General features: G+C 41.5%; 1 protein-coding gene across 1 annotated transcript in view; it reads left to right on the top strand.

Annotated features, from left to right (window-relative positions):
- casz1 (castor zinc finger 1) overlaps positions 1-10,929 on the top strand; it is a gene marked incomplete in the record, with an annotated part of 60,732 nt that overhangs the window by 43,434 nt on the left and 6,369 nt on the right. The window contains 7 exon segments of the mRNA XM_036212668.1: positions 2,803-2,932; positions 4,533-4,596; positions 5,279-5,442; positions 6,826-6,948; positions 7,031-7,351; positions 7,423-7,621; positions 9,242-9,413. Coding sequence (XP_036068561.1) covers positions 2,803-2,932; positions 4,533-4,596; positions 5,279-5,442; positions 6,826-6,948; positions 7,031-7,351; positions 7,423-7,621; positions 9,242-9,413 — 1,173 coding nt within the window.

Below are 10,929 nucleotides of genomic sequence, written 5' to 3'. Positions count from 1 at the left end.
AAATTAGCTACCCTGACTGAATCTCATGTATTTTTTGTCAAAGCTTTCACAGGATGGAGGTAGATGTGGTTTTGTTTCTCATATTTGCTTCATTAAATGTGTGAACAGGACATTTAGGTCTAAAATGTGAAGGAAGTGGTTTCTGCTTCTCTATCAAATAGGTGTGAGAAAAAGTCACTGCGTTTGTGGCTATTTTTCTTTTACCCTTTGTACCTCAACAAGTCGTGAAACTTTGCCTCTTTTGTGGAAAAAAACAAAACTTCAAATTTTCATATCTAATACACACCTGATGTCACCCTTAGATGCAGGTTTATGCCCCACTCCAACTATATTTGTATCTATTGTGAAATTGTTCCAAGTGGTCTTTTAATTCTGATTATGCAGTTTTTAGCCTAAATTAAAATCACTTTTTAAGACAAATTTTCAATTAGAAATTTGCTTCTGAGTTAAAGAAGTTAACCTCGCCTCATTTCCCATCAGCCCTTTGCTCACACTGCCTCTGTCTAAATTCCTTATATAATGCGTTTGCCATTTGCTGTCCAAATTTACAATTCCAAAATCCAGTGCACTAGAAATTTCCCAGAAGTCTTAGCAAAAACCAGTGTGCATCGATGCTCACTAGATTAAGTAGAGACCACAATACATTACATTTGAACAATTTTGCAGAAAAATAAAAAAAGTGTAGTTTTTAAATAAACTATTGACGTTTTCATCATCAGAACATGTTGGATTCATAAATGGACGTCATAAAATTTTCGTCATAAAAACTCAGTGAAATCGGTGTTTAAAACAAAACAAAAAAAATAAATTAGTGAGTATTGTTTCTTGATTTCTTTTAAAATCCAGGGCACTAGATAGTGCTGCACTTTCTAGTTTTGTAGTAGTTAGGGATTAGGGTGGGAATTTGGAGTTCTGATATTGCTCACTGCGTTTTTGCTATGCTAATGCTAGCTTGGTCTTGTGGTGTGCTATAAGCTAGCAAGAGAGTAGCACCTCACCCGCTAGCAAGCTTATAGCACCTCATAGCCCCTAGCTAACATTTGCGTAGCACAAAAAAAACCCCAAAAACATTGATCTAGCTATGCAGCTGTACAACTTAGAGCAACATGGCAGCTCAGACGAGGAAAACGAAGACGCAACAAGGACCTATTTGTCTCCAAGTGGAGAATGAAGCGGAGACTTTGGCAGCAAACCCGAGCTTTTTCAAACCTCTGGTTTTCATTTGTTCCTGATCCAACACGATTTGAATAAAGAAATACTCTTTTACTCTTTATCTGTCCTCCTTCTTGAAAAAAATGCTACAAGAACACTTAAATCATCCTTTCGATTGGAGGATTTACTAATTAGGCATTCAGCACAAATGATCTCATCTGGAGTCATTACATGCTGGTATATTTTTCATGGATAATTTCCAGAAAGTTCGAGTCAAACTCATTTCAAGTGCGTTTTAAACAAAAAGTAATAATAATTTTGTGATTTTTTTCTTTCCCTCACAATAATTCACCAACAGGCATCAACAGTCAAATTATCCTCTGATTTAGTCAAGTAATATTTGACTTAGTCTGGTGATCATGTGGGGATCACGCCGTGAGTGGCTGCTCTCGCTGTAACGTGCTCTCATTTTGTCTGTGTGGTGATTTAATTCTCGGTGACAATGAAGGGTTTTTCTGACTTGTTAATTTGGGATATATTCTGATCAAGTTGAGGAGGGGGTGGTGGTGGCACGGACTCGGTAAACACTCAGTGACCTCGAATGAGATGCAAAATCGCTTGACTGCTGGTTTCTCTGTAGCCCCTCCCAACTCCCTCCAACCTCGGCCATTGTCAGAGTGAAGTGACACTGACACTTCCTCATCTCCCAGCTCTCCGCTGACAAGGCCCAAGAGTGGCTTTTCTACTTCTGTTCTGCCTGATATGTCTCTAGGTCATCTGTTGGCGAAGGGGGTGGGGGCTGTGCTTTGTCTCCCCCTTAATTTTGTAACAAAAAAAGGAGATCCTCGCCAGAATGAGGCTTGACCTTCCCTTTCAACGTCAGGGCCTAATTCCTAAACAACCCATTTCTTACCAAAACTCCCTGATTTTAGTGTCACACAGCCACCCATCACTCCTCTTTTTCACATATATTTTTAAGAGAAACCACCACTTACTGTCAGCTACAAGCTCAGCTCTCTCTGTATAGCCTCGGGTCAAATTAATATTTCAACCCCTTGGGATTAAGAAAGCAGAATTCACCTTCCTGTCAGCATTTTTACCTCAGGTCATCCCCCTGCTGTTTATTTATTTGAGTTCAGCCCTCCTGTCCGCACTCACAGAATACCTATTTGGAGGAGGCTGTGATCGAGAGGTCACGCTATTTGAACTGATCTGATTGGCTGTCAGCTCCAATCTGACCGACACAGCCGGCCCCCCGTTTTCCTTGTGGGTACGCTCAGTGGCATTGGCTGCCGTCTGTTGTCAGGCCAACGGGGAGCTTGAGAAGGTGGGAAGGGAGGGGGGGGTGGTCAATCTGAGACTGCCACTTTCCCTCAGCATTAGCATCTCACTTAATGACCAGTTAAGAGGCAGCCTGGCAAATGAGTTGTGACAAGTGCTGCAGAAAAAGGAGTCTTTTTCCCTCATATCTCCCGCCTCTCAATCACCATTTAAAAGGCTTGACGGCCTGACATCATTTTGTAATAATTATCACTCGGAGTATTCTTTTCAGGCCAGGACAGAAGTCAGATTGGATCTCATCATATGGTAATAATGCTGACCAACAATAACTTTGTTGTCTCAACTCCGCCGCTCTGTCGTCATCCTCAGGGAACGGGCAGCCGGCCTCAGCCAGCCAGTTCAATCTGGTTCAAGTGAAGCAGGAGCCGGTGGAAGTCAACTCTGGAGCTTCCCAGGACTCACAGGAGCACAGCCTGGACTTGAGCAAGAAAGACCACAGGTACGCAGACACTAAGGTTCTTTTATATTTGCTTTTCTTTTAATTTAATCATCTAATATTTAAAAATAAAGTCATATTTTTAAGTCATTGTCCCCTTTGCACCTTTACTTATTCCAAAAAATAAAAAATAACTAAAGAGGCAAAAATGTCTCTTAAAGAGCTCCAAAAAAACATTTCAGCATCAAACAAAATCAAACCAAATGTGTTGGGGATATCTATGAAAAGTTTTTAAATTATTATGGGATGGCCATACAACCAATTTCTTAGTGGTTATTTGGCGATTTTCACATTTTTGCAGAGTACAGAAACAGGAAACTTTTTGAATAGTCTGTTTTCCATTGACTACAAGTTGGATTTCCAGTAATAAATTTGTCTAATTTAAACGTGACAGTTTATAAAAAAAAGTTTTTGCACTTGGAGGAGCTAGAATCACCTACCAGGATTTCCCAATATCTCTTCATCCATAGCCGTTACCATGTAGTTTGCCGCTCCAAGGACTGAATAAGGCGCAGACGTCTCCTTTGATAGATGATGATGAGTGCTAGGACGTGGAAGAGATTTGAACGTATCTGCTGTAAACCAAAGTATTGTTCACATCTGTTGCCATATTTTTGAATGGGTTGTCGCTAGTTGGTTTGTGTTTATTCGCATAATTATGATTTAATGGAAACAGTGTAATTGCGAAATTGTGTTTTATGACATTAATAAAATTTGTGTAATGGAAACACAGCTACTGATCTTCATAAAAAATCAATCTACAACCACAACTGAAGTTCCACTGACCTTTAACCTTGGTAAGAGGCCGCCATCTTGAACTTTCCAAAAAAAAAAAACTTTCACAAATTTAAACTCCTCCTAGGGATTTTTAAGGCGTCCTAACTTCCCAAGAAACACAGGGAGAAAATGTTGGTTTTAAAGTTAGTCAATTTTTTAGCGGCGTTAGTATAGCCACCTCTCAATAATGGCATTTCCCTGATGCTTGAATATTTTTTTTTTACCAGAATAGTGTGAAAATATAATACATGAATCTCTGGCTCACGCTGAACAAAACAATTTAACATATTATATGAGCATATAAGAAATGTGGGCGTGGTTAACAAAAAACTTCTGTTGCTAAGGAAATGTAAAAATGTACTTTTCCCGATTCTTCTAAAAATTACATTGTCCTGTTCGTCACTCCTGGGCGACCAAAAACTAAAATCGTTGCTATGGAGATACAACCAACAAAAAGGGAACAATTTTTGAAAAAGTGTTTTTTTGCTCTATATGTCATGGCAGAGACAGAAGGAGATAAGGTAGCAACTTCGGGGCATAAACACCGCTCGCAACTTTAAATTGTATTAATGTTAATCAAAAATATGTCCCTCTGACTCATCTGTTTGCAGTTCAAATCTTCATCATAACTCTCAATTTTTGCATGAGAAGGATGTTTGCATACCCCTTCAACACCAATCTTCCCTTCACAGCGCCGTAAAGCTTATTTCTTAAGAAGACAGCATTTTTCTTCTTCATTATATGTGCACACCTTGCGTGATAAATAGAAATATTTCCTGTTCTCATGCAAATCTTGACTAAACATTGTTCATTTTCCTTGTTCCAGTAATGAATCAAACGGACACCCTGTACCAGGGAATACATCTCTTTTATCCTCGCTTATGAATAAGGTAAGATCCATCCATCAAACGCCTTTCATCCTGAGACAAATTAGCGGGACACGGAGGGGCCTGTTTGTTTTTTAATGTTTCACTGCTAATAAGATGAGTTTGTATCATTTAAATTTTCCAACCATTTTTCATACGGTGTAATTTTCACTGCACCACTCACAAATTAATATAATGAAGCAGGAGCTGTGTGCCATGCCAGATATATAGAGATGTTTGTTTTTTGATGAGCTGTTCTGAACTCGCCATCCATTTTTTTTCTCCCCCTTTATACTTTTTCTTCCCCGCCTCGCTCTACATTTATTTATAGAGTTTATAAATTATTTGATTAAAAAGTCGGAGGAGGAAAAACAAGAAGGCTCTGGCCTCATTTTTTAACCGGTCTAGATGTTAGCGTATGGAAATTTAAATCCGTCTCTGTTTTGGTGAAAATTAAAATGGACATTGTCTGAGCCATATGTCTTATCTGATTGATACAAATGTGCCGGGTGGTTTCCATTACATTGATGATGTAAAGGGAGAGCAAGAACCCTTCTAACAAACTCTCCACAATTGTCTTCATAAACCTTCACTCGGGACAGTTTAACTTTTGGACACAACCACATCTCACGAAAAGCTTTAAACAAACATGTTAAAGTAAAAATCTCCTACTAATCCCGTGCCTCCTTTTTTTTTGTCTTTGAAGATGTCACAGGCAAACCCTGCCCTCTTCAGTGCCATGAACCTGAAGACTGAGCTGGAGGGGGGCCAGGGCAGCGACACCTCTGAGGCGGCCCAGTACCTAAACAGAGTGCTGAAGAGGCCCCAGCCTGAAAAGCCCACAGAGATCTGGAGGACATACCTCCGCAGGTAAAGAAAAACATTTCACTCCACGGAACTTGTGCAGTCTGTTATTTTTAGGACATTTTTTCGCATACGGAATGAACTGAACTTCGCTTAAAAGGAAGGAATGCTTTTGTGCAAGAATGAGGCACGTCAGGGAGTAGAGTCATGGGATCTAGATTTGAAGTTCTGAAACGTTTGGAAACTCAACGTAGGAGCTTCATGGGTCTGAAAGGTGCTTCACTTGAACTTAGTGGCAAAAATAAAGAGGAAAAAATGTCAAAAAGCAGCACCTAAATAAACACAAATCTCCATTGACTTAACAATGTGGCACGTCCCAGCCAGCAAAGCCAAGTGGGCCCCCTATAGTTTAAAAGTGGGCTGAAAATGTGGCCGCCCCATGTTTGCCCACATTGGCTTAACATGTCGAAGTCAAGGCCCAGGGGCCGGATCCGGCCCTCCGGGTAATTCTATCTGGCCCTCCAGATCATTTCATTTTATCGTTATTTATGGCCCAATGTTATCTTGCGCTCATTTCTAACTTGTATAATTTTGAAAAAAAATATTTTTATGGAACGTAAAATATTGAAAATTATTTAAGGTTTAAGTTGATTTACTCTGGAGTAGTATTCCTGCCTGTTTTTATTCATAGTTATGTTAAAAAGTTATGTTTTTAAAGATTTTAAATATTTAGTTTTAATGTGTTCAATAAAAGTTTATCCTGTTCGGCCCGTGACCGTGTGTTTTGGATTTTGGCCCCCTGTGCGATTGAGTTTGCCCTTGGCTTAAGTGGAGCTGGTGGGTACGCTCGCTATGCTATCCAGCCACCTGGTAGACAGCTCATTGCTTGTTAGCTCAGTACAGCAAAGTATGCTAGCTTGCTTGCTACATTTGGGCTTGCTAGCTCAATATAGAGGAGCTCACTAGCTCGCTGTAGAGAAGCTTGCTAACATGCCACAACGAACTCACTATAGCAGAGCTTTCTTGCTCAATGCAGCGGATCTTGTTACCTCAATACAGTGGATTATGATAGCTTGCTATAGTGGAGCTGGCTATAGCAAAGCTCACTAGCTAGCTACAGAAGAGCTCATTAGCATGGTACAGAGGAGCTTGCTAGCATGCCACAGCGTAGCTCACTAGTTTGCTACTGCAAACTTCGCTAGCACGCTACGGCTGGATAGTGTTGCAAGCTAACCCACTGAATCCCCACTTAAGCCAATGTGATCAGACTCAGGTGGGGCCATCATGGAAACTGTGGACAAACCCAATCGGGGTCCACATTTTCTCCCCACTTTTAAACCATATGAGGCCCACTTGGCTTTGCTGGCTGGGGTCTCTTTCTTTTTCGGTAAGAAGCTAATTCAGTTTGTCTGTTCTTTTCATTCAAATCTGCTTCTTTTCCTTGTGAAGGTTTGACACAGACGACTTCTGTGAAGCTCGCTGCGACTTTCTTCAGAAGGTGCACTTTCACTGCCTGATCGAGGACTGCGGCGCCCTCTTCAGCACTGTGGACGGGGCCATAAAACATGCTAAGTGAGTCTCGCTCCACTCTGTTCAGAAACGACACACTATTTTATCGATAGGTACATGTAAGAGCTTCTGCCTTCACTCGTAGCTTCCACCTCCGAGCCACCATGAAAGTGAAGTCAGAGCCTCCGTTCGGTGACGGCAAGGAGTCCAGCGGCGAAGCGCCTCTGCAGCCTGTCGCCCCAGTCTCCATGGCCAACAATCCCTCCATGGATGTTGCCCATCTCCCATCCTCTGGAGGTTACAGCTCTCCCCCTCCCTCCCTGCTGGCCTGGAAGCAGCTGACTGGCAGCATCCCTCAGATGCCCGCCTCCATGCCCAACCTGCCGGCAAATTCTCCGCTGGCAACCACCTCCCTGGAGAACTCCAAACCACAAGTCAAACCAGGTTTTCTGCAGTTCCAGGAAAAGTACGGACACGTTTGTGTTACTTCTCAAAAATGCTGCTTTTTCCTCTAGTTAAATAGCATCTTTCTTTCAGTGATCCGTGTTTGGCTACTGACTGTAAGTACTCCAACAAGTTTCACTTCCACTGCTTGTTCGGGAACTGCAAGTACGTGTGCAAGACGTCTGGAAAGGCGGAGTCCCACTGCTTGGACCACATCAACCCCAACAACAGCCTGGTGAACGTCCGCGACCAGTTCTCCTACTACTCCCTTCAGTGTCTCTGTCCCAACCAGGTGAGTGCCGTTTGATAACTCGGCTCTGAGCCGAATAACCGACTGTCATCTCCCTGAGGTTTCTAAGGATGAAGCATGCTATCTATTAGACCGGTATTTGAGGTTATTTGACTTGAGGCTTTCACAACCACTGCACCCCGTCTTCCATCTCGGCTGGGAAAGACAGTCGACTCACCCCAGTAATGCCTGTTTATATGTCAATGATGTCATTTTGACTGCCGCATTCTCCTCTCAGAAAAGGCCAATTTAGTTGATATTACCCAATAAATCATTGTCACTCGCACAGTAAACAAGGCTGTCTGGAATAGGGCAAAAATCAGGGGAATGCTTCACAAATGAAACCTAAATGGCAGCCGCTGCCAGCTCTCATGAGCCCGTATTTGGAAAACCGTTTAAATGAATTCATTAATGTGTCGAAAATCACCCCTCTCGCGAAAGTCCCTCCACTGCCCTTCCTCCTCCCTTTAGTCTCCGTCTCCTGAATGGAGCCGATCTTATTTGGCCCGGTCCTCTGGGATCGGGGGGGGCGGCTCACAAACAGATGGTGGTGTCAGAGAGAAGGGGTGTGTGTGTGTCGGATGCTTTGAAAAGTTGTTGTACCCACAACACGGGATGCTTTGGTAGAATCAGGGCTGGGTATTGAGAATACCATATTTTCTGTAGTATAAGTCGCAAGAGCAAAAAATGTCAAATCAAGAAGAAGAAAACCATTTATAAGTCGCTCTGGAGTGTAAGTTGCATTTTTGGGGAAAATAAAATCTGTCATTTTAGAACAAATCTGCCAAACCCAGTGCAACTAATAAATAAATAAAACAAGATATCTAATCTTTTGATGTGTATGAGAACAATATCAATGAATAAGTGGAAAATGATCCAATTCTCTTCCATGTTTGTTTTGGACAACACTTCTGCAACTGTCAGTAGCAAATACTGATATTCAGATGCAGCGCCCGCTAGTGGTTGTTAGAGGAAACGACCGCTAAAGGACAACCGGTGTTTACTGGGAAAATAACATATGAGTCTAATTATGTCTAAAAAACCATGTTAACTAGCTAATCTATGCAAAAAACTACAACTTATACTCCGGAAAATACGGTAATTTCCAAAATTGATTTGATTTACAATTTTTTTTCGATTTTTTTCGATACACTAAAAACAATTTGATTCATTTCAATTTTGAGTTTGCACATTCATACACATTTGTTTAGAAATACATTAATAATCTAGTATACATTTGAGATTGTTAGTAGCATGCAGGGTTAAATGGATTCCCAGAAGAGGAAAAAAGAATGATAAAAAAACGATGCTTCAGGCCCCAAATAATTACTTTTAAACAAATGTTTCTTTAATAAAAAGTTGGAAAATTCATGCCTTTGAGTTTATAAATATGTTAATTTAGTCAGCAATGTATGTTTAGGTCGACCGAGTGTTAGCATTAACTGTTCTATAAAACGTTAGCATCAAGCTATCAGACTTTAGCTTTATGTGCTAAATCGATTTCTATTTCTATGGATCGATTTTTGGTTTATTAAGCTTAGATTGATTCAAACCGATTTTATTAACCCAGCCCTAGTAGAAACTTGTACAGACTGACTCTGGAAGCCTCTGTGTCCCCTGCAGCAGTGTGAGTTCCGGATGAGGGGCCACTATCACTGCCTGCGGCCCGGCTGCTTCTTCGTCACCAACATCACCACCAAGCTTCCGTGGCACATCAAGAAGCACGAGAAGGCCGAGCGCCGCGCCGCCAACGGCTTCAAATATTTCACCAAAAGAGAGGAGTGTGGGAGGCTAGGTAAAACCCTTTTTCATCTTTGTGAAAATCTTCATGTCAACTCGAACAGCTTCTGAGGAGATTTCACCAAGAGAGATGTGGGGATTAAAGGTGTTACACTCAGAGAGATGTAGATTGATTTGTGCGAGCTGTTGCAAGAGGATATTCTGTGTTTACAAAGGGAGAGAGACCCGTGTTGGCAAACACGGCGCCGGGCTTTGTGAGGGGTTTAAGAGGCACGGAACAAGGCAGGTTTTTCTGTTGCTGCATTCTGCATGTTCACAATGCCACCTCAAGTCCCATAGGATGTCTCGCCTGCACTGCTATACAAGCAGTAATGTCAAAGAGTCACATCCAGGTTGTTTTCTTCTTCCTTTTGCCCCTGTCAGAGATGAGCAATTAGGTTTGTGTTTGTTAATTATCTGGCTTGTCTGGTTTAGCCTGTTTGTGTTCTGAAGCTGCACCTCACAACCACCGCTGCCATCACACAGAAAATGAATTAAAGTGATCTGTTTTTTTCAGGAGGCTACACGAGCTTTTCAGAAGGCAGAAACAAAGCAAACAAAACCAGGCCCTAAACAGCTGTTTTTTGTCCCCAGCCTGATCTGCCAACTGTATTGTTCAGGGCTGAGAGAGAGGGGGGGGGATTACCATCACCAGAGCTGCAGTCATAAAGAATTGATGGGTTGCCAGTATCCATGGCAGCAACATTAAACTGAACACCGCTGATGATGTTACCTGGTTTCTGTCTCACAAAAGGGCCTCAGTGTCCCGGAGGTTACTGTTATTTGCTCAACTTTGCGTGCCTAAAACACTGTGTGTGCAAAAGCTATTTGATGACACAGACATGTTTCTCCCTCAAAGCGGGCGTCATGGTTACTGACATGCTAGCACCTGCCCAGCATGTTACTCTTTCAATTATTTCTGCCTGCTTTATATAACACTATTTGATTAACAGGCACAAAACGGAACAATCATTTAATTTGAAATCATAAAGCAATTAGAGCCGGAGCGTTTAAAACACGGAAAAAAGGACTAAAGACGACGACGTGCAGAACGGAACAATGCTGAACAAAAAGGAGAAATGACAATAGAGATACTTTGAGAAATGAACTTAATATGCTAATAATCATATATTTACTTTGGTTTGCAGGGGTGTGTGCGTTATTGGCCCACAGAAAATGAGAATTTATTTATGTAAATTCCTAATTGAATAAAGCATGTCAGAGTAATAAAAGAGCTCCACAGGTTTAGTGCACAGAAGCCTCGACTTGCTCAGTGTGACACTTGTGATCTAATATTCCTCCTACATGTACACTCGGAAACACTTTGGAACCCGATCCCTCTTTTGTCACGGCTATATCACGAAATTAAAAAATAAATAAAGCAAGAAAAATACTTCACTTTGGGTTTGATCTAATCATAACACCCTCATGCCGATAATGTTGCCTTCAGCGCTTTGGCTGCCGAACACAAATGAACCTGCGGAGGGAGAGTTTACAACTGGGTCTGATTTTTTTTTTTTTTTTTTTTTTTT

This window comes from Oryzias melastigma, linkage group LG7, assembly GCF_002922805.2.
Source record: "Oryzias melastigma strain HK-1 linkage group LG7, ASM292280v2, whole genome shotgun sequence".
Taxonomy (NCBI): domain Eukaryota; kingdom Metazoa; phylum Chordata; class Actinopteri; order Beloniformes; family Adrianichthyidae; genus Oryzias; species Oryzias melastigma.
The sequence above is the reverse complement of the archived record's forward strand: the minus strand, read 5'-3'. Positions and strand labels throughout refer to the sequence as shown.